Raw genomic sequence first — 24,370 nt, 5'->3', positions numbered from 1 at the left:
CCAGGCTATATTGTGAGCCTTATTGGACTATTTTTGAGTCTTAAGTCTAGTGTTAAAACTCTACCCTTCAAACCTACTTTGGAGCACTTACAAATCGATTGTGGTTTCAAAACTTCCCGGTGGATTTCCCTTTTTTCTCAAATATAACGACATGATTGTAGTTTGATTTCAGAACAAAATCCAATGAAAATCCAGAAAAACGGTGATTTCCGGCATATTTCCGGCATTTTTGACTGGAATAATTTTTTTCTCAAAAATTGGACTCTGCCATATTTTGAGCATTGTTAATACGCATCTTTGAGAAAAAAAATCACAAAAAACTAATGATAAAATCTCGAGAAAATGCCAAAAAAACAGTTTTTCCGGCATTTTCCGGTATTTTCGGCCGGAAATATTTTTTTTTCGAAAATCGGGCTCCGTTACATTTTGGGCATTGCCATTTTGCATCTTTGTGCCAAAAATCAGAAAAAACTAATGAGCCAATCCTGAGAAAAGCTGGCAACAGACGAACGGACGAACGAACGGACATGGGTTAACTTAAAGGACCTCCACCGGGGTACCAGGAGGTAGGTCCAAAAAAGAAAAGAAGGCCTGTCAAATTGAATTTCAGGGACATGGACCATCCGATATACAGAACGACAGAAATACAAGAAACATCGGAATTTCAGTTTGATTGTGTCTTTATATCAATGGATTGTACTTTTATCATCATTCGCAATAATTTATCCTCTTAAAAAACGTCGCCTATTGCTATTGTTTACGAAAAATTGATAATTATTTTCCTTTTATAATGCTAAAAAAGTATAATTGTAACAAAAAATAATAAAATAATCTTACTTCAAATCAAATCAGTTAAACCGTATCAAACATTCTACTAAAGTAAATCTTATTGTAAAAAAAACTAAAGGTGTGTAAAAAGAAGGACTGGATGGTAGAATTATTCATCATTTAATACTTCGCACAGAATGTCTCAAAATATTCTGTACTACAATTCGGATTAGCCTTCATGTATTTGCTAAACCATAAACACTGGTCTGGAAGGCTTTTTTGTCTCTTTTTATTGTTAAAAGATGGAGCTTACGTACCAAAATCGATCTATTTTGTTAACTTTTTGATCATGTGATTAGAAAATAGACCAATTCCAAGAGGAGATTTTGGTAACGTTTGTTACAAAAGAAAATTGAAAAAAAAGCTAAAACAATACATTGCCAGACCAAGGTTTTATATAAAGAGTAAGGCTAAACCAAGATTTCGAACCTCAACGTTTGATATAGAAATGAGTACATTATCGGTTTTAGAATGGGAGGAGATTCGAACACTTGTCAGATCAAGAAATTGTCATCATTTTCATATGCAAAGGTGTTCTGAAAGAAGGAGAAGTTGAAATTATTCTGAAAACAGATTTTGCAGATGCAAAATCTTGGTCTAAATCCATATTATAAAACAACTTAAAATTCCAACTTAGAAATGATAACTAAAGAATTTTTGAAACCCTCCTTAGCCAGTGCTGTGTCGTCTTGTAATTTTCTTTGATTTATTGCTGTATTGCTTCTACTGTTATTTACACGTGAATCAAACTAAAAACCTTCATCTATAAAACATCATTTTTATCATTACGAAATTCCATTTTTTGCCGTATTTTACTTTATAAAACGTTTTGTGTCTAATTGCACCCAGCAGTTGCATTTGCTCAAAATAAATTTGACCAAATTTCATTGAAAATATCAGGCTGAAGGTTCGGATGTTTCCCGACCAATCCGTGTGATCATAGTCCATCCCAACAGAGTTTCCGAAATCAAACATTGGGAAAAGATACTTTCTACCTTCAATTAAAATATGCAATTGTTGTGTGTAGTAAGGTGTAGTGATTTATACTCGCCCTCTTGTGAATCCGGTTCTTCCTGTTGCATTTTAATTACTGTCTATTATTGAAAGTTCATTGCGAGTTTATTACCCCGTTCAACAAAAGGATTCTTGAAATCAAACACCAGTCAAATCATCAAGAAATTTATCTCGGAAGTTGCGAAGGTGTTGAATTCATGGACCGTTTCAGGAAAGATTCAAAGCCCCACACTTTTGGAGATCTTCATCACCCGATTTACTCGATACTTGCACGGATCGACCAATTCATCATAGAAAAGCACTTTTACGTTTTTCGGCATTCGATCCTTCAGATAACACCGAGGGTGTTCGGTTCCTTTTAACGGGCGGTGAGGGCGAGATATCTCGAGCTTGTAAGTGTGAATGATGGCGACGGTCGCGCCCTATAAGTGGCGTGTCAGTTTCGTTGGCAGAGGACGAACCACGGCGTCTACTGTCATTATACGTCATCGATTTACGGAATTTGGGCGCCCAATGGCCGAATAAAGTTTTGACGGATGTGGTACGCGACATTGAGTGACCATTGCCCGTTTGTTGAGACGAGCCTTTAGTGGTGCTAAAATTCTATGAAGAAGAAAAGAGAGAATCAGGCTTTGTAAGTCACGCTTTGAAAACACTAAACTATATCAAAGAAAAGTCTCGATGAAGAAACAAAAACATCTCTGAAGATAATTTCATAATGAAGCTTTCAGAAAAGAAAACGTTTTGACAATTACGAAAGTTAATGACAGGTTAGATCCATAGAAAAAATTTCTAGATATCAAACTGCAAACACTAACCCAGCTTTTAGGGGACTTTTAAGGGGTGCAATTGTATTAGGAGTCAGCTTTCAGGATTAAAAAATCAAGATGATGCCCCTCCCTGTCACTTTCTCAGGTAAAAAAATGTTAGATAAATTAGTTTGAACCGAGTTATTAGTTCACCATGCAAAGATTTGAATTAGTTGAGCCCATTTGAGGATTTGAACTTCTTTAGTTGCGTATTGTGATCTTATATATTTTGTATCATTTTACATTAGTGCACACTTCAACTCATGGTACTCATGTCGCAATCATTATTTGTACAGGTCTATTAGTTTCCGTGTCGTAAGTGACTAAAGAACGAAATGAGTTAAATTCGGAGTAAAGATAGAGAGTCTATCTACATATTTCCCTAGTTCTTGGGATTCGAACACATTCCACTGCGGTGCAGGCCTGTGATTGAACCTTCGCACTACCAATCAGCAGAATGTCAGTGAGTGAGACACAGTGATAGCTGTGTTTAATTTAAAGTTAAATTCTTTTTTAGACTGTACAATTGCCTGTAGCGCCTGTTTTTCCAGAGAGGCGTAAAGAGAAGTCTGCGCATAAAATATTACGTCACGAGTAACATAAAACTTTTTTGTCAGTCATGTTCATAAGTAAAGAAGGATTGTTTGTTAGCATTTTTTGTTAGCATGTTGGTTATATTCTAAAAACCATGCATCCAAACAACGCCTTACTCGTTTTTGAAGAGATCACAGGCATGCTACGTCGGTGTTCTTTCGGTGCCGACCGATCGTTTCGTAAAAAGGACGAGTGTTTTCGGCGCAAACTCGGCGAATGGACCACTTCTTTAATGGTGTAAAGAAATCCAGTTTTCGAAGGTTTTGTAGGCGACTGTGGCTAGAAAAAGGTATTGCAAATGCGACAATGTGTTTTATACATGCTAATATTGTGCAAATTTTGTGCAAATGCAAATCGTGCTCCAAAAGTGTCTTCTTTTATCATACATATGTCTGTAAAAAGATTTCAACAATAAATCATGTTCTGTATTTATTCTTTCATTGTGCATTAGCATGCAAAGTGCAATGACGAACCTAATCATTTCAAGCGATACTTACAGTGTTCCTGGGAGGTCCAAGTGAATTGGCACTGTTTGTTCTTTGCATTCCTTCAAAGTCTTCAGAATCTACAGTAAAGAGAGAAGATATCCATATTATAATATTCAGATAGTCCATTTGACACAACAAGATGTCATTATTTTCCCTTTCGTGATATATAAACAATAACTACAAACATAAATACAGTTGAGTCTCCAGAGCTCGAACCTTTTTTATTCGAATGTCTCCTTAATTCCTTAAGTTTATTTGTCACTTCAGTATACAATGCCTTATAAATCAGTCTCCTTAATTCGAAATTCCCACAACTCCGACAATTTTCAATTCCCGTGCATGTTCGAGTTATGGAGACTCCGCTGTAATAACCCCTCCCAAGAAGGAGCTACGTGGCGGTATGTATACGACTTTTTAAAAAAATTGAAAAGCATTTGCTGATGAAGTACTTCTAAGTTTGCACGAGACGTAATTCAAAAGAGGGTAGACTAGGCTTTCAGAAATACCAACCTGATTCAACTTCATTGATATCTCCCATGGAAGCTGACGTCATGATCTTATTTTGATTACTCTCCCCTTCGTTGGAATGGTTGGAACCGATGCGAAGGTCTGTTAGACTGGTCGTCTCCGCTCCACCGGCCTCCATTTTGGATGATGACGATGAGTCTTGTAAGAGAAGAGATTTGGTACGGCCGTCGTCCTTCCTTCGATTGTGCCACGTTAATTGATTCACTTTGCTAAGTGCTGTCGAATGATAAAAAGGACCAATGATTTAGGATGGTAACATGAATCAACGGCACGTGGCTGTTCATCTTAAAATACTTGAGTTTACAACTTGTTGTATTGTCTCAAATGTTTAAGGTGTTACAAATATCACGAGTTTGTAAAAAAACTGCCTCTTCAAGACCTAAATAATTTGATGTATAATTTTTAATGCCTTTTCAGATGTTTTGGATCAAGAAAAGATGCTTAAGAAGAGCTTTTCACGTACCTAAACGAATGTTTTCCATACCAGTGGTCTAAAACGAAACAAAATTGAAATGATGTAGATTGATGAATTGGTTTAGTGTAATCTTTAGAATTTCTTCAAATATATACATTCCAATCTATCAAGCATAGATTAGACTAAAAAAAGCAAGACAAAACTCAAATTCTCAGCTAGCTTATGCAGAAATTAGACTTTTTGCGAGAAAGATCTACCTCTCTTATATATTCATCCAGTTCGTCGACAAAAGAACGCCTCGTCTTTTCATCTTTCATGTTGAAAGTGGCAACCACTTTGTTATCAAACCGCCCCACAAGAAGTACACCCAGTGAATAATCTGAAGGAGGAAAAGAATAATGTATAATTTATGGATAATTTCTTGGTTATGTTAAAGCTGTGGAATCTTGGATAATGTGTGTGGGTCATACTTTCAAAGTCGAAATAAGGCCTTATCTCGACTTTTTGCCACTTACGATTATGTACTCTTAGAAACTTTAAAAAGGCAACCTTGAATATCTAAAACTTCCTGAAAAGCCTGTTTGCCTGGTGTCTCTTTCAAACACACCTATCAATTCTTAGCGGCGCGGTCAGCCTTTGAGGAGACTGTTAAAAAAAAGTTCTTTTTGGCAACAGTATCGAAAACATAAGTGTAGGAGCGCTCTTTCGAAAAATGTAAGATCCCTTTGCATTAAAGTGATAAAAGGAATATCAATTTAGTGGAATACAATTTCGAATATAATTCGAATGCAAGTGGAGACCCTACAAGTGAAGACCCTAGGCATGAAATACCGTGTGCCAAGAAATAATTTCTTTTGTAATGTAAATTCATTACGAGTCTCCTAATAAAAGCTGACAGTGCTAAGGGTTGATAGGTGTATTGCGATCTCTTCTCAATAAGTCAAAAGTAACTGTTGAACAGCTTGAAATAAAGACGATGTTAATATAATAATTAGGCATATACAAAATACGGATTTGGACACTGGAGGTTAGATTAGATAAAGGGGGACTACTTACGTTCGTTGCTAAACTCTGCAACTTTTTTACCAAGTAGAGGATAAGAAGCTTTACACGTGAACATGTGACCTGCTCCATGGCTACCTCCTTTACCACGTGGTTTGGCAAGCTGTAAGAAAAATCATGTTAAAATACTTAAGATTACATGGGAATTGGGAATAACCCGAATCTAATGAATCGGAAGTCTTAAGGAACAGATAAAACAGCCTAAGATAAAACACGTTTTGAAAAAGGGATTTTTTACGAGGAATAGGAAAATCTTCCCCGTTTCAATCAAGGATTACCCAAGCAATGTCTTCAAAAAAAAAGCATCTTCTTTCTAAAAGGTTGTACTTTTACTCCAAGAAATATCTCTTTACCCAGGCTTTGGTGGTGTGAAAAGAATATTGATGCTAATTTCTTACAATGAGTAGATCATTGAACAAGAATGCCAGTCGGTTATGAAGTTGTTTGTCTTTACGGTTGGTCTCGTGCACTTCTTCCACAGTGTACAGTTTGACGAACTGCCGATGTGGTACTGCTAGACTCTACAGGAAAGAATGTGCAAACTTTGTTACTTTTGCATTGTATTGACAAAATATGATGTTAATAAGATACAAGGAATACATACATGGTTAATTGTTGAAAGGTGTCAGCCCCCCTCCCAAACTAGAGTTTCCTCAGTTCCCTTGATCTCTCCTTTGATTGTTCAGTTCAATTTACACAGTTGTAGTTGTTCGAAGGGCTTTGGCGTGTTTTTATTCACCGAACACTTTAAAATATCAAATTCATCAATGTGGCAACACTGCAAGATTCACCGAGAAATAGTTTAGTGTTTTAAAACAAGACTTGACTTACAGGTGTCTTTCCAATAAAACTATTCTCGATTTGATGAAGTTGCGTTGTATGGTCAGCACCCGTTGCGAATTCATTCTGAACAAAGCAAAACAAGAAGAAAATTAAAAATTCGTGTTCGCGGTGTAAATTAGTGAGTTTATGTATTTGCACTTTTGAGGACGGTGGAGTGATTGGAAGGATTTTCTATTACCAGCAGTTAACACGTTCAATGTGTTGATTAACCGTCGCCCTAAGTCTGTCAGGTAACAGATAAAATCCTTTCAGTGAGTTTGAATTATATGGAGTTTCTTTCCCATGGACCAGCAATTTGGACATATAATTAGTAATATCATCTAATTTTCACTGGTTCGAAAACCAGAACAATACCTTTTGAATACGAATGTACATATTCCTCAACATTTCTTGATCCAGGTCGTTTCCGTTATCTGTTCCTCTTAAGTTCTTCATGAAGTCTTCAGGGCTCATCCGTCTTTTGACGTTCTGATTGTGCAAATCCGTGTTCAACATGGCCAATGCGAACGCCAGTAGGAGGATAGTATCCGGATTGTCTGATACGCGACCTGGATTGCACTCAACGTAACGATCTGAAAATACCTGTCCATGAAAAATATAATTGATGCGCTAAACCACTGATAGACCTTTTCATAAACTACATCACCAGCTAAACCTCGTTTTCAAAATATTACCATGGCAATTGATCTGCGGCGATCTCATTATAAGTTTACTTTATTTAAAAACACTTAAAGACTAATTTATAAAAAGGTCAATCGAAATTTTTTTTTCGTCAAAATTCATGCAAAATGCTGAAATGAGTTATCCCGCAAAGTGGGTACCACTACATATTGGTTGATATGAGCACGGGCGAGCAATTTATTTGATGCATAGTATTCAATAAAGAACATTACATCCATCACTTTAACGAGGACGTTTGTTAGATAATCAACTACCACTCAATATACAAACCTGCAAAAACTTTTCGACAGTTTGTGCTTCTCCCTGAAAGTGAAAGTGAATAAAGCAAACGACTTTTAGAAACCGAGAAAAACAAGCTCTGTGGATTTTGCTCTGTTTGACCCTATCCCGCGATAAACACTGTCAATAATTGCTCTCGCGAGCATCGATTCATGTGAGCAACGTCATCACAACCTTAGATGAAAGGTCTGAAAGACCTCCCCTCACTCAAGTGTATCAAGGTAGGGCACCCAACCCCCTAACATGGTTATGGTTATCTGAGCCAAAGTTTAGTCCGCCCGCTATCATATGGATAACCGTTAACGACGAAAATTATGTTCATTGATAGGGGGCGTTAATACACCCACTTGTGAAAATTGCCTCCCCATATTACTCCAATTTGGTCGACTCATCACGCTCCTGAAGGATAATAAAAAAGATGCAAAACAAACCATTGCAAACACTCACGGTTAATTTGAAATAAGACTGGAATTGCCGTAAAGCTTCGTCCACATCTTTGTTGACAAAATCAAAAGATTTTCCAAATTCCCTGAAAATGTTAAAAGTAAAAAATTAGTCACATGGTTAGAACTTCAAACGAATAGACGGAATGAGCGGCCCCTTACAATTATACTAGTTCACTATTGGGCGGCAAATTCCGGGTGTCAACAAAAATCTCGCATACAAAAGACATCGTTTTCAAGTACGCAACTATTTTTTGTCCAACTTTCTGGAGTACAGCCCAAAACCACTGAAAGAGAAGAAGATTTCATGTAGCACTATCAATCAACAATGAGGTAGCTGACTTACTCTAGAACTTGACTGTTGAATTCGTTCCTAAGGTTGCCGAAATATTCGGAGATCTTCTGCTTGGAGACTGTGGTTTCTTTGCGTAGGAATTTGGCGATACTTTTGACGTCACTCTTGATGTGACTGTTATCGATGAGGTATTGAATGCCAACTTCAGGTTTCCTGGAGGTAGAAACACAAAACTATGTTTGCTTTGTAGTTTGGAGATATCAAAGCTTTTTATTTTGGAGCCAAATAGACAAAGTAGACCTTGCTTAATAAACCTTTTGATATAAGAATAGTGTCCCCAGGGTCCCAATATCACCACCCAGACAATTACAGGCCAAAAAGAGAGAGGGCTCTTTCTAAAAATTTGGTTTTTCTAGCCCCCATTTCATTTAAACTGTTGGAATGAGATACTGACCAATTGAAAAGGTTGACACCGATTCTGAATTGTCGTTTGTGCATAGCTTTGTCTATGTCATCGGGTTCATCTTGTGGTGTACTGAAGGACATTCCATCAGGCGAATCATCGTATAGCTTATCCACTGTTAGTTTGGAACCGTCTTGCAAATTCACGCTGCTTTTACTCACAACCGTCACTACACTCGAATCTGAGGAGAAGGTGAAAGGAAGAACATTATCATTTAGAGAAAAATAAGTGTATAGCAGAACAATATATTGGGCTGTGATAGGTTCGTGCAATTACCCCACGGTAGTTACTACTCAAAAGTTATGGACGCTATTCCTTTCCCGGACTGCTACAATTAACACTGATCATTTTCTCTTAATTGGTCAACTTCTAGTCAAAAGAACCGAGTATAAAATATGCTTGGCGAGACCAAGGGAAAGGGAAGTTGCATTTGTTGCCTTGTAAGACGTAGTTAATTGAGCTGTCTTTAAACTGCAAGTCCGGAAGATAGTCCGGGAGGAGACTGACGCCTGTCCTGAACACATTTTCATGATTTTCAGGTCGGGAAAGGTCTTGCGTTTTGAATGTCTTCCACTAAACTCTCCACTAAACTCCCGCACTAAACTCTCCACTAAACTCCCGCACTAAACTCTCCACTAAACTCCCGCACTAAACTCTCCACTAAACTCCCGCACTAAGCTCTCCACTAAACTCCCACACTAAAGCCTGCCTTTAAAAAAAGCCTCCCCTATGGACGTAAATAGATATAGAAAAAATAATACACTATCAGAACTTTATAAAAAAGGTGGGACGGACGCCTGCTCCCTTTTTAAGGTTCATTTTCGACCCACATATTGATCAAGAAGGCCTGATACCCTTATTGCTAAGATACGTCCTTATATATGAACCTAAGATTTGAGCATGTGGCACACTATCTGTGTACCATTTCGACGCTTCTTCACCCGAAGAAAATATTACAAAACAAAATAACCAGAGAAAGAGAGATAGCACAGGACAAAGAACCAGAAAAGACTGAAGGATATAGGGAAAAAGAAACGAGTTATTCTACAAGATATTTCTCTCTTTTCCACACCAGAAAAACATCTGCCAGATAACCCGATTACTTGCGGTTTGTACAAAAACAATACAAATGAAGAAGAACAATCATTCCCAACCTCTAAATAGACGTCATACAGGACAAAAGAGCGTCCAAATGGTTACAAATTGTAGCATCCCTGTTTTGGACCATAGTAGCGAGCTTAAGTATTTGCACTTATAAAGACGGCGGAGTGACTGAAGAAATTTGGACTAACCCGTAGCTCTGACCTGCTAAACCGAGAACGGTAAGATACTGATTTACCACCGTCCTCAGTTGATCAGGATCTAGACAAATAAGAAACTTAACCGTCTCCGTCGCAGAACAACAAAACAAACAATCTCGTAAAATTCAAAGTGACATTAAAAAAAAAAGAACGATGTCTTACCATCAATAATATCATATTGAGAACTTTCAGACGTTTCTGAACCAGTTGAGATTGTACTTCTCAACGATACTCTATCCCCTTGGTCTTTTCCTTCGTCGGTGTGGCCGCCTTGCGTGACCGTTCGATCAACATCTTCGTCTAGGTTATCTTCAGATTGTTCACTGTCACTGACAATCAATTCTTCGTTGGTGGTCACTATCAGACGTTCCTCGTTGTCGTCCTAAAATTGGTGAGAGCAGAATACTCTCGTCATTCTCTGTACTCTCAGAAAAAATTCTTAAAAATTCTACATAAAATGACAATATCTCATACGCTCTCTCGCTTTACAGCAAATACCGTTCCGAAAGGAATGAATGAAATGATTTTGAAACGCACAGTTTTGACCGCACGATTAAGAATGGTTAAAGCATTGTTTTACTTCGATACTTCTCAGTAAGGCTCTAGACAAAGATCTAGCCGACTCCGCCGCAGAAAACACCGGCTACATTAAATCACTTTGAAATCCCCAGGCTGTCCCAAGGTTAAATGGCTTTGACAATGACCGTCAATACACCACAAGAGCATGATATAAATTGAGGTAAAAAGACCAACCAACCTTCACTTTGGTGACAGTAATGACTTTCTTCTCTTTCTTGGTAACAACGATGCGTTCGGAGTTCGGAGTTGAGGAACGTTGATCAACCACATCTTTCCCTTCATCTTCCTTCGCCACCTTTTCTTCTTCATGAGGACATTTGGCTTTCTCTTCCACATCATCACCGATTAATGTTTCATCATTGTCATCACTGTCCACTGTTGATTGTGAATACATTCGCATACCTTGTGAAATAATAGTGGTGATGGAAGAACAGTAAAGCTAAGGAGAATCTCAACAATAGAAAATCTTTTATAAACCAAATTTTTGATGTACCTACCAGGTATTTCCAAAGAAAGAGGATAATTTGGAGTCAAAAATATTTCTCTTTTACACTAGAAAGAAAGGAGGGTGTTGTTTATAACAACCTTATTTAAAAATATTGCTTTTTCTTTAGGTTTTGCTGCATAACTTCTGAACACGTGGATTCATAACTAAAAATTATTGCACTTTTCTATTGCTAATAAAAGAGAGCTTAGATCTATGACACTCTCAGTTTTTTCGAAATATCCATCCAAACTTGTACACTTTCTTTTGAAACACCCGGTTAAAAAAAGCAACTTCACAAGAATAATCCCGACTATGTTTATGAGAGAACAAAAATGGAACGTCTTGGTAAGACAACTATCACAACCATCTCTTTTCCACGCTATTGTGGGTATCCACAATCAAGGAGAATTTTCTAGGTATCTAAGAATCGAAGAATTACCTTCTTCCTTAGCGAGGTCCATAATGTTTGGTTTCTCTTCTCTCACTTCATCCTCGTCATCGAGCGTGTCAATAGATCGTGCGTCAGGTTCGATATTGTTCAATTCAAAATCTCCATCAACTATCATCACCGGATTCTCAGGCCCGTAAAATACCAACGATTTATTCTTCAATAACTGAAATTGTTTTTCGGGCATGGTTAATGAGCGCCTTCGTCCAGAATAAGCTCGTACCCTCAAGAAACCTTTGTTTAGTATCCAATGTCTGTATGAATGTTGTATGGTACGCGCAGCACCGTTCGCTTTTTCCTTACCCCCGTATTTCTTTTCTAAACATTCGATAGCTTTCTCTGCAATGTCAGTTGAGAGTTCGTATAGATTAGCACTGTCGTTACGATGCGGCCGCGCACGGTCGCGTGACGAGGTGCGATGGATAAGCTTTTTGCTAGGTGTTTTAACAACAGGCTTGGACTTTCGTTCAGGTTCTTGTTGTTTTGAGGTTCGCTCTTCGTTGACAGTGTTGTATGAGGTGCTTTCTCCATGTGATGATGTTTCACGATCGGGAGTGGTCGGTCGCCCACCTGTATCAAGCATTATGTTGTTGTTGACGCTTTGAGTTTGCGTTAAAATCATTTTGCCGCTCAACGCTCCATCGGATGGGCTGAATAAAAAATAAGGAAGATGCTTAATGGTGGTTCAGGTAAAAAGATCTCAATTGAAATTCTATCCGCAAAAACCTTGGAGGGTCGGAGGGAAAGGAGCTTTAAAACAGACATCTCTCATTTGGTTTCCAGCGTTTCCAAGCACAAATAATCTACAATAAGAGACAAAAATCGTCGAGTTAATGCAGCCGAAGATCTTCTGAGTGTCAGAATTCTAATTATTTAACATTACACTTGACTATCCCAAATACAAAAAAAGTTTTTTAAAATTGGTATGAAGTGTTGTGAAAGATGGATGACAAATTTAGAGGTGAATTTGAGTTAAGCCAGACATACTTTTGTATACTAAACTCAAATATTTGAGAAAGAAACGATGACATCAGAACCGAAATTTAGTCCGGCGAGGGTAAAAACATAAATGAAACGAGGAAGAGAGTGGAAGGTTTACATTGACTTATGTGTGTTTTACGCGTAAAAGAATTTTAATGTGAATGTCAAAGACTTTAAGTTATGACAACGCTTAACTTTAAGTCACATCACTATTTTTGAATGCAATTTGTCATGGACAATTAACCAGAATAGTTGACATGTATCTATTAACTTGTCAAAGGGATATTTAATATCAAGAGATACTTATAATTTCAGACAAATTGGATATTCATTAAAATATTTGCTTGTAGATCTACCATGTAATCAGCAGCATTTCTTGAAAGTAGTCTTGAATACAGTAACATAAAACTGAAATAATTTAGTCAAAATAATTAGAAAGGCCACTGAATCACTGAATTTGTGAAGACGTAAATAAAACGTTGGAAGAAAACAAATTCTTTGAAGACTTTGTCCCAAAATCTCAGTAAAACCTAGTCTGATACTTCCAAAGAAAGACGTCAACGTTTTTACTAATCTGAAAAAATTGCCCTAAATTTCAAATCTAATTCAAGAACGAAAACACAGTTTTAAAAAGATTATAGAATAGTGCTAAATAAGCTTCAGTAGAGAAGAAAAGCCTAAAAATGAGCTTTCTACATCTTCTTTCCCATTCTCTTTTATCTGGTATCATTATCTCAGCATGAAGAATGAAGTGAAGACAAGAGAAGCATCAAAAGTCTCGACCGCAACATTATCAAAACAAAAAATGAGAGAAATAGAAAGACATAACATAACTAACGAATGATATTTTTAAAAGCTGTCTCTACCTTTTTCGATGATATGAAAAAATTCTTCATTTCAAACAAGTTAAAAATAAATAAATAATAACATGTAATGGAATAACATTAGAAAGTTTTTTCATACAAAGGCATGAAAAGAGACCATCTTCTTTTTGGGACAACCAACACCAATATTTCAAGATGGTATGAAAACAACTCTCCTATTCAGGAAAAATGAGTAGCCCTGACATAATTTAAAAATGGTGGAAAAGGAACAAAATATAGACATTGTGGTGGAAATGAAATTTTAGATTATAAAGCATAAAAAGTGTGTATGTGTATGTCACCAAAGTTCATAATGTAAAAAACGTACAAAAACTCCACACTAACTAACTGTCCATTTTTCATGTCATAATAAAAGTTTCAATTACTCTCTGTACGCTTTCCCTACATAACAGAGAAAAAGAGAAATTTCGCCTAAACAAAAAATTGACATGTTTCGACCAACAGTCTGTTCAAGATGAACCAACGAATGTTTGTTTAGATTGTCTTGCAAAAACTTCCTATAATAATTCAATCAAAACAAAACACTCGAGAGAGTCGGCCGTTTCCATGTACTTCTATAAACATTCAATGTTTTTCTTTATAAAGTCTAACAGGAATTGAAATTCTTCTTCGTCTAAACTCTCATATTTCCAATTTTCGAATTGAGTACTCCAGAAGCAAATGGAGCTTTTTTCTTAGAATTTAAGTACGTTTTATCTTTAGACGAACATTTTGGTCACGAAAAGAGGTGAAGAAAGAAGGTACGACAGATGGAAAACCACCTGGAACGAGGGACGTTTGAAAAAAATCTTTTGAGAGAAAGTTAAGCAATGCATACACACAAAAAAACAGTCCCTTCTTGAGAATGGATTGGAAAAAATGAAAACAATCCGTTTTTCGAAATGTTGTGACTTTAAAGAGCGTATTTTGGTAGGTATCTTTTAATTTCAATTTTATCCTATAGCTAGCTGTAGCTACAGGTTAAAAAGCTTTCCTAATAAGTATACAAAATGCACAAATCATAACAGTTATAACAAGGTATCAATATTAAACTTTGACCGAGACAAAAAGAAAATACCCTAAGCAGTGGCGTTGTGGCAGGGGGGGGGGCCGGGGGGGCCATGGCCCCCCCAGCGGAGCTTTTTTGAAGGGGCGCCGAATAGCAAGGGGCGCCAAAAGAGATTTTTAAACGCCCCAATCTTAAAAATCATACTTTATGCGCCTTAAATTGCGCCCAGGACCAATTTTACTGAGATAATTTTAAAATACTTGCATTTTTTTTCGCTAGCTTCGCTCGCAATAAAGTTAATTGGTAACTTCTTTGCAATCTAGGTATCTTACAAGTTTTTTTTGTACAATATAGCATAATTATTAAATGAAAATCTAACTGCGCCCCAAGACTAATTTGCTGACAACAATATTGAAATCATGAACCATCAGTTTTTCCGCTTGCTTCGCTCGCATTACACATTGTTTCTTTAAGTTTCTTTTCACTCTAGCAAGTGTCAAATTTGTCTATTTTTATTTAGTGATTTAGGGTATCTTGGCAGTCGATTTTTAAAAATTTTCTAGTCGGCCCCAACCATGGTGGGGCCTGTTTTTCCCTTTTTCCATTCATCAAAGATATATCTACTCTTCTCCATTAAATATTTCCTTCCTCATTATGCCTAGTCAAATGAAATAGTAAAAGTTTAGAAACTGGTGGGTGAGGGCACCACTTTCGAAAATTGGGGGGGGGGTGGGGCGCCATTTAAAAAAAATTGACTTTGGCCCCTCCAGAAAGATTTCCCCACAACGCCACTGACTAAGATAGGCAATATGTTAACAGCTCTAAACAACACTATCATTAACAAAACAATATAACATTCGACAGGGTGATGAAAGATTAAATGCAATTTTGTGAAGAAAAAAAAACTTTTCGAAACCTGAAGATCAGCTTTTTCTTGAATCTGATAAATGAGAATCTCGATGAGACCAACATGATGCTTCAATGAAATCTAACCAAACAACTACATACAAAGCGAAGTGAACATTAAGTGACTCAAGTAATTGCAATCAACTAATGGAAGTTTTTTAAACACTGGTTAAAGAGGACCCAAAACCATAATCTAATTGGTGGTTAGTTACATAAGAGAGCAAAGCGGAATACAATAAAACAAACAATATCAACCTCGAAGTATTAGGAGAAATCTTGCTGCTTAATTTCGTGAATTTACGACGAAATAATTTACGATACCACATAGTGAGACGATTTGCTTTCCTTCTTCACTTCAAAATTTAGTAATTATACCAAGCGATGAAGACTGAAGATAACTTTTCTAAGTATAAAAAAAGGAGCAACTTTAAAGTCTTTTATAACAACAAAGCTTTAGATTACATCAGTTGATCATTAGGAACATTTTAAAGGGAAAATGACCGACCAATTAAAACTTCAAGATAAATCATCCAATCTTAATGCTATCAGTATTTCAAAAATAGCTTTCGAAATCAGAGTAGATTGGCTTGTTACTGAGCTACACCAAAATCATGCGTTCGATAGCATGAAAGAGGGTTTATAAAAGCACTCCAAAAACGACTTCAACTTCATGATTTATTTAAGCTTTTAATTTTAACTTTTCATGGAGAATTCCATAGTGACAAAAATACAGAATATGACCTCTTTCGATTGCTCCAACTTAGCTGAGATTTTACAGAGTACCTCATTTTATTTTTTCAAACCTGTTCAACTTTTAAGCTGTTTTTGAACTTTTTGCAATATGGGCTTAACAAATGTTTCTTTTCTGATTTTTTTTGCCTTCTTATTCATTATAGAGTAAGCTTCCTCAAAATACAGCTTAAAACTTTTCCCTGGTTGACTTTAAAAAAAAGGTCTTTTTTGTTGTTGTTTTTTTATGGTTTTTGAAGTCAATAAGTGATAAACTTTGGACTATATCTTTTGATTAAATATATCAGTAATATTTCTAAGATCAAAACATACACCCCTTCTCACAGAGCCACTGGGACCCCTTCCCACTAGAAAATTTTGCCAAAATATCATCCTCGGTGGAAAACTATCCTATAATTTTTGTCCACGCTGAAAATAATCAAATAAACCAATCCTCACTGGAAAATATTATTCTATTTTTCCCATCAACACGGAATTTTGTGGCTTGAAAACAAAAGAATTTAAATGACCAGCCAAAAAATATGTGAATATCAATATCCCCATCGAGGTTTCAAGCAGTTAGTGCATGACACCCATGACACTTAGTACAGTGGTGGTCCATTTTCACAATTGGCAAAATGCAGACAAATGGTAATGGCAAATGGCAAATTTTGTGTACTTACAAAAAATTGGGATTTTATTTTCAAAATTAAAAAAAAAATCAAAAATTATTTTCAAATTTTGGAAATAAAAAAAATTCAAAAATTGTGCATTTTTTTTATAGAATATGTTTAATTTTTAACATAATTTCAAAATCAAAGCTCTTGAAAAGTTTCCAAAAAGGCAAATTTTGATAAATGCATTGGCCAAAAATGGGATTTTGGGGGTGGTGTATTGACATTTGACCTGAAAATCAATTAGTACACAGTGTACTTAGTGACAGCAGGTGGTAGTGGGGTACAGGTTTCTCAAAAAATCAGTTAGTACACATAGTGTTCTGGAGTAACTGCTAGCCCCCTGACTTGCTCAGTGTGGCTCTTGTTTGCATGCAGCTTGTTTTTAGGATTAAAAAAATGTTCATAACTTCAGTATGAAGTTCTAATAAAAACCATGTTTAATTTCAAAAAGGCCAAGGTTTATCAATTTCATATAGTTTAGGTCATAAATCCATCATTATTTTCCAATAATAGGGCCAAAGTCTTACTGTATAAGTTAAAAATGGACAGAAGTCAATGCATCCTAAAAAGCTTATAGAGTTTTTCTTTATTTTATTGAAATGTTCCTTTCTCTTCATCCTGAATTCATGTGTAAGTGGCTTTCTTTCGACCTGGTAAAAATTTTAACCTTCCAACATACAAATTTATGTTTGATTCAAAAACTAGGCCTGAGTCCACTCCAAGAGATTTACACCTACATCAAAATTACAAAATACACTTCTATTTTTCTTGGTAACTCTTTTATAGTAGGGTTATTATCAAGACAAAAAAATCAAAACCCCTTGAAATCTTTTGATTGCAGCAAATAATTTGATCAAAACCTCAAAAATAAAGATATTCAGCCAATCAAAAATTGTTGATAAACAGTTTTCTTCCCAGGATTGAAAAAAACTGATAAAGACCTTCTCCTTATCTGAGGAACTTCCAAAACAAGATGACAGAAGAATGAATTGATATTTCTGAAATGGGTGATTGAATATGTTACACACAAAATGACAAAGAAAGGTTTTCCATGTCAAACTCAGGGAGGTCAATTAAATAAAGTTTTGACTTTTTGGTCTTTCTTAATACCATATAATGGTTGAACTTGACCTAACTGCATCAGTCTTTGAAATCCTCTTAATTTTACGCTTAACTTGCAAAGTATATACTGCTTATGTTTGCAATTGTGCAGTTACAATTTAGGCCAGCTGCATGGATGTTTATAATCATGCCCAAGTTGAGATAGACCTGGTAGGAAACAGTATATCAGTCAGGGATATCCTAAGTTCTATCGATTAACTAAAAATCGATTTACTCGAAAACTGCAGGAGATTCGAAAGGCAAATCTTTTTTGTCAATTCTACACCCTATTAGGAGCATAATATCAAAAATTTGCCCTGATCGAAGGGGTGCCCTACGAAAACCATTTGTAAGGCCTTTTCCGAACCTCGGACGCTGGTCTATTTCAAATAAAAATAAAAAGGAAATACATTCAATGTTACAAGAATATTTCAATATCATGTCTTCAGCCATCATTTTTGACCAATACTAAAATTATTACAAAGGCTACAATTTATACGTAAAAATCTGTACAGTAGGTAATAAAATTTGTATTTTTAAAAACATTAATGAGTATAAATAAAACTATGGACCAGTAACGGTCCTGGGTAAATTTTTCTTGAGGTACAAGCTATTGCCAATATTTCAGCTCGCAGAAAAATAGTCTTATTTATACAATTTTTTTTTATTAAAATTTTTATTACCTTCTGTATAGATTTTTTTGGATAAATTGTAAATTGTAATTGTAAAAGTAATGATTTTAGAAGAGAGTAGATGCAGCTGCATCTTGAATTGTATCGTCTACAGCTACGGGTATGTTGGCATATAACATTATTTACATCAAACCAGATCATCATGACCTCATCTATATTCTTTAGTTTGTCATCTATTTCTTTTTAAACAATCGCATGGCAATTTTTTGATTGGACAAAATAAAATAATAATTGATCACGTTGATTGGATCACAAAATGTTTGCTGCTTTCATGAGTGGTTGGATTGAACAAAATGAAACAATCCTATAGTTTTTCAGGGGCATTGGGTTTTTATTTTTTCATATTTCTTCATGTTTGCAAATCCAAGGAGTCTTCATTTATATACCGTAGGATTAGGAAAGCTAATGAAACCTGCTAACTTAATTTAGAGTTTGACAAATCCCCAAGATTGGCAAACAACCATTTTGACCACTTACAGCTTTTCTCTTCGATCTATTATTCATGGCGTCCTCCAGCTTTTTGGTCCCCCCTAATAAGAGCTAAAATCCCCCATCTGGCCTTTTCCCCCCACCTGTCTTTAAAATTTGTGCTCCCCCCAATTGGGAAATCCCCCTAGCCGTATTGTATAAGGGTTGCGAAGTGATGACCCAGACTTGCCTCAATTCGCAAGCTATTATAGCAAAAAAAAGACTCTCAAAATCCCTAGAAAGACAGGCTCATAAGCCTGAATGCCCAAACACACCAGGAAGGTCTGTATTTATCCTATTACTCCCCCCACTAGGTAGAGGACTGAATATACCCCCTATTCGCCTTTCTCCCCCCATCAAGCTTGAAAATTTCACTTCCCCCCTGGCACCAAAATCTGATTCCCCCCCATCTTCCTGGGGGGGATGATCCCATGTTATTGGTTTCTTTTGTTGCTGATTGCTTGCGCAATTTCTTGAAATGGAAACACACAGATTATACACACAGGATTTTAAGGGAGCAATTGCACACAGATGTTAACTTTAACTGTGAAATTGCACACTTGCGGCCTCTGGAGTTAAGCAATTCCGAGGATTTCCCATGCTGACAAAAATTTGGATTTATCTATATGATAAAGTTTAGTAAACCTAAAAAACCGAGGGTAACGAAGCCAAAAATAGGTTTGTTTTTACTGTAAGTTGGTCCAATGTTAACATCACTCGAAATTCTTACACCCTTCTTGAAGCCGGGGAATAATATGAAGGCCAGAATCGCTGATCCCTAATTAGTGGTCAAAGAGGAAAACATCTTTTTTCAATCAGTGATATATATTCTGATCTTGCTTTTTAATCTCTTAGAAGGGTGTCAGAATTATGTAAGGTAGTTAGTGGAAGTACTTCAATTTGTGAAGCGTCTTTATGCCACTTAGAATAAAGAAAATGACAGAAGAACAAAAGAATTACCCATAGCCACACAGTGGGCCCAGAGGTGGAAATAGGGAAAAAACGAAAGTTAAAATTTTGCTTTAATAATATGATTTATGGAATCTTGAATAAATTTCTGATAAGATGCCAAAGTTTCAAGTCTGTATCTGATCTGTAACTCAAGTTATGTGGCTCCAAAGTTGACTGAAAACCACATTTTGATGAAAAATCAAAAAAAGTGAAAAATGCATATTTTTGAAGATTCTGATCTAAATTCAGCTTGTAAATCAGTTCTTTTGTGTGATAACCTTTAGAGACATTATATTCTAAAGGGAAATTGCTTAAAAGTAAGTATAAATATCCAAGAACGAGAAAAAATTCAAATTTTCAGTCAAAATTCTCATCACGAAAATGCTTAAGGTAACCACAAATGTCCAAATATCTCAAAAACCGCTAAGTGTCACATATCAAACCATATATTGTTTTGAAAACTACAGACGCTAACCTTTCCAAAAATGCTGGAGTTTCGATGTGACACTTAGCGGTTTAAAAGTTCAAATTTTGCCTGCATTTTCCAAGCTACAAATCTCAATTTTCATGAAAAATCTCAAAAGAAAGTCAAAATTTGAAGTTTACTATTTTCTAACTCATGTAATGTGACCCTAGAGCTCTACTAATGCCTTAATAATACAAAAAATGTAAGAAATACTATCTTGTTGTTCTCCCACTCCCTATTTCCAAACTTTTGTCCTTTGGGCCCAGTGTGAGCCACCATTTTGCAACCATGGGGAATTGCGATTTTACGGAAATGGGAATCTTCCCCATAAATGCAAAAATGAAAAACGAAGAAGCTTTCGTTTTCTGATCGTCTTTTTAATCTGCCATAAGTATCATAAAATTCCTTCTAGAAAGACACATTCTCCTACAAAGAGGCTTCAAAAAAATGACGTAGAAAAAAGTTGTTAAAAAGTATGTCATTTTATCTTAACAATTTCATAAACTACCGTAACTTGGTCTAATGTTGACATCCTTCATCTAATTCCGACACCCTGTTTATCAGCTGAAATTGATAGAAAGGTCAAAACTATTTTCCTTTGCTTAGTGGTTAGAGAGGAATAATCCTTTTTCAATCAATGTTTCAAGCTTTCATATTATTCCTGTCTCTAATGATGGGTGTCAGAATTACACACAGGATGTCGATATTAGATCAACTTGCGGTACGTCACAACCATGGAGCGCTGCACAAGTGTTTCAACCGGTATTCCAACGAAACCATATTTTGGTTTGTACAGAAATTTCGCCCGCTCAAATCAAAACAACAAAATGGTCAATCTCACTAAAGCAAAACATTGCCGCCACAGCATTTCCCTGGATAAAAATTCTGGTCACGTGACCATACGTGATTTTAGACCAATGAAAACGCTTCATTTCCCCATTGTGTCTACACCAGTCTACACTAACATGCGGGAAATAATTAGAAAAAGAGAGAAAAAACCGGGGGTCAAATTAAATTTTTCTCCCTTCTTGCGGCAAACATAAAAGACTTTAAGAGGCCATTTATTTAAGAAAGGTTATATTATAAATAAATTATGTAAGTAAGTGATATTTTAAGTAACAAGTTCATTAACAATTTTATTTTGAAGTTTGTTTTTAAAAACAAAACCCTTGTGCTAGATGATAATTTCATTTTCTTAACTTATGGAACCATTTGGAAGTATTTGTAATACAGATCATTTGGCAGTGTAGTTGTAGCCTATACAAGAATTGGAATCTAAAGTCTGAAATCGTAACTCCTTGCCAGTGACCCCGCAGAGAAATTTTTAGTTGGCAGACACTGACTTTAGGTTGGTTTGGAAATCGTTTTATTTTGAAATGTAATCTTCACTTTAGATGAATACTTTTATTTATTTGGATTCATGAAAGGTTCAAGGTTTGTTTACTTTTTATTTCAAATTATTTCATTGATTTATTGAGTTGCAATAGCTGATTGAAAAACGAAGATTTTGGATAGTTATCAGCGTGGGCTTAGTCGACATTTTGAATTTTGATTTTTTTTCATCCTGTACTCGGCAATTTAGAGGTTGTTCTTAATACGCGATTTGGCTTTAGCGTAACACTTGTGACTGACTTTTAGTTTTATGGCTGATTCTCACTCGTTTGGTTTCCGTAATAAAAAGAAAGTTGTTATTGTGCACTTTGAACATGCTTAAAATCAAGGTACTTCCACTAACTGTCAGGGATGTTGATATTAGACAAACTTACGCGTAAATCCCAAATAAATTGTATTTGTAAATTGTATTCGGAAATTGAAAATAAATGGCCTGCTGTTTTGTGTGTTGTAGACGGTCCATCACTGCGGTCATTGGGCCTCACGATAGGGATCCTCTTTTCGATTATCAATAATTGAAGTAAAGATGGTGGGTGAAGCGAAGGATGGAATGGATGAAATGGATGGAATTAGATAAAAATCCAACAATTTTGCGCCTTTCCAACTCAAAACATTCGGAAAAGGATGAAAAACTATCAGTCGGTCGGAGAACGCGAACATAACACAAGTTATCTGTGATCCCAGCCTAACAAAAAATGCACCTAAAGATTTTTCCCAATCACAGGAAAAGTGTATTATTGACAAAAAGACAAAGCCACATTTCACTGGCCATTCTCTTTTTACCTAGCTACACGGACTGATAATAATCAAAGAATGTACATAGCCAAAATAAAAATATCTACCTTCCAACAAGCATCTTTAAGGCAGAGTTCTGACGTTGTAAGTTCTTCACTTCATCTTTAAACTGATCCCTTTCTTCTGAAACTTTTGCCAACTGGTTTTGTAACTCTTCAACCACTTCATTGCGTTGAACAACAAAATTTTGCAGCTGCTCAATTAATTTAAGAGCGTCTGCAGTTTGAAGCATCTCAATTTGTTGTTGAATTTACCAGGGAAATCAAAGATCACACTCAACAGAGCATATATAAATCATTTATGAACAAAATGTTGACTTTTAGCAGATCTACCATTTTGACTTCCTTCTCTGTAAGAGAATTTTTTGGGTCAACTTCTTGAATTCTTGTTCTTTCTGTCTTTTTCTTGAAAAACTGCTCCAGAAGAATCACATGTATTCCAATAACTTTTTTCCCTAGCCCTGTAATGCTTTTTAAATTAATTTGTTTACACAATCCTTTTCAATATTTTTATTTACAGTTTCGTTCTTGTTTCATGTTTTCCACCCAAATCTTGCATTGGAAGTGCGTGCACAGGCTATAATTTTCCGTCACATGTATAAGGCGGCCGTTTGTCTTGTTTATGTCGTTATGTACGGCCCGAAGTAACGTCATGACGTCAAGCGACGTTAACTTACAGGATGCGACTTAAAAAATAACCTTTAGACATTACTATGGTAACAATTTACATTCCCGATTATTCCACTTTTTCGACCTGCTTGAGACCTTTCTTGCAAAAAGATTTCCCTCGTCCTATTCTGCTAGTAAGTCGCCCATTTTAATGGTATGGTAAATACCGTGAGCATCACAGTTTAGCTCTCCTTTGAAATACAACCTGTGATGACGGACTACGCACTTTTTTTATAACAATGATGTTGTTCCATTTTATCATGGATATTCTTTAACTTTTCGGGGAAAACCATCTTGAATTATTCTTACGGTATTCTTAGGTTAGGACCCAAGCTCAGCCTAAACCTAGTTATATAATGCATACCTCAACCAAAGCAAGAGACCCAGAAGGCAGTGGGTTTACCAAACTGACGGTGTGTGCGAAGAAAAAATGGGCTTTATAGAACCGCACGCTCACACTTAAAAATCGGTGAAATTCATACCCTTACAGTGCATTTTTTCAAATTTTCAACTCTTTCAGAGCAAAAAAATTAAAATTTTCGGGCAAAAATGAGTAATTTTCCTGGATACTTCCACCCATATCTTGAAAAGCTTACCCTTGACCGCTTGCGAGACACTCACCGCACCCACGATGTATTGTGGAATCGATACCTAGCACAGTCACCGACAGGCTTCATTAGTTTCTGTCTACCTAATTCTCTTCACATGGCATTAGTTGGCCCGGGCAAAGATACATTCCATTGCCAAGTAAATCACAACACTGAGTTGGAATCACGTAGACGACAGTCAAGATCGATAATCTCTACACTACTAAAGTGTATAAAGAGTAAGAATATAAAGTATATACTTATAAAAAAACGTATAAGAATCGCCCAAGGTGTCTCGATCCGCACACCGGGTGTTAAAACTTCCTTCCTCAAAAGTTTGTTATTTTCAAAAAGTTTGTTATTTTCAAAAAGTTTAGAACCAAAATTGGAGGAGAAAATCTCTCCAAGGGTCCCGAAACGTCAAGTCTCCTCTCTAACAATAAAGACTTGAAACCTCTTAGACTAGCAAGCGTCTGTCTTTCCTTGGAAACAAGAACACGGGAATAGTGCTTGTAATAAAAAGTTCTT

At 36.1% G+C, this 24,370-nt stretch overlaps 1 protein-coding gene across 2 annotated transcripts; it reads right to left on the bottom strand.

The window, feature by feature from the left end:
• Positions 1-662: 662 nt before the first annotated feature.
• Positions 663-23,168, bottom strand: LOC136809322 (IQ motif and SEC7 domain-containing protein 1-like). Of its 2 annotated transcripts, none has more exons than XM_067065843.1 (17): positions 22,635-23,168; positions 11,549-12,207; positions 10,801-11,024; positions 10,206-10,425; positions 8,734-8,923; positions 8,331-8,492; positions 7,989-8,070; positions 7,533-7,565; positions 6,936-7,163; positions 6,570-6,644; positions 6,137-6,259; positions 5,733-5,841; positions 4,934-5,055; positions 4,725-4,752; positions 4,244-4,477; positions 3,743-3,810; positions 663-2,445 (listed from the first exon to the last, which is right to left on the bottom strand). In XM_067065843.1, exons 1-17 carry the CDS (start codon positions 22,817-22,819, stop codon positions 2,131-2,133), a joined length of 3,057 nt encoding a protein of 1,018 aa, XP_066921944.1. In that variant the 5' UTR covers positions 22,820-23,168; the 3' UTR covers positions 663-2,130. The 2 variants fall into 2 exon arrangements, with proteins under 2 accessions (XP_066921944.1, XP_066921952.1); XM_067065851.1 differs by lacking the exon at positions 22,635-23,168 and adding an exon at positions 15,327-15,403 and having other exon boundaries at positions 1,163-2,445.
• Between the last annotated feature and the right edge of the window lie 1,202 nt (positions 23,169-24,370).

The sequence above is a fragment of the Clytia hemisphaerica genome, unplaced genomic scaffold (genome assembly GCF_902728285.1).
Source record: "Clytia hemisphaerica strain Z4C2 unplaced genomic scaffold, Clytia hemisphaerica genome assembly, whole genome shotgun sequence".
NCBI lineage: Eukaryota > Metazoa > Cnidaria > Hydrozoa > Leptothecata > Clytiidae > Clytia > Clytia hemisphaerica.
The sequence above is the reverse complement of the archived record's forward strand: the minus strand, read 5'-3'. Positions and strand labels throughout refer to the sequence as shown.

Coding starts and splice junctions, on each gene's coding strand:
- LOC136809322 (XM_067065843.1), bottom strand. CDS start 22,819: ATGCTTCAAACTGCAGACGCTCTTAAATTAATTGAGCAGCTGCAAAAT. Junction 5,842..6,136: donor TGTTCAATGATCTACTCATT/GTAAGAAATTAG, acceptor TTTTTCTTACAG/CTTGCCAAACCACGTGGTAA. Junction 4,478..4,724: donor TATGGAAAACATTCGTTTAG/GTACGTGAAAAG, acceptor ATCATTCGACAG/CACTTAGCAAAGTGAATCAA.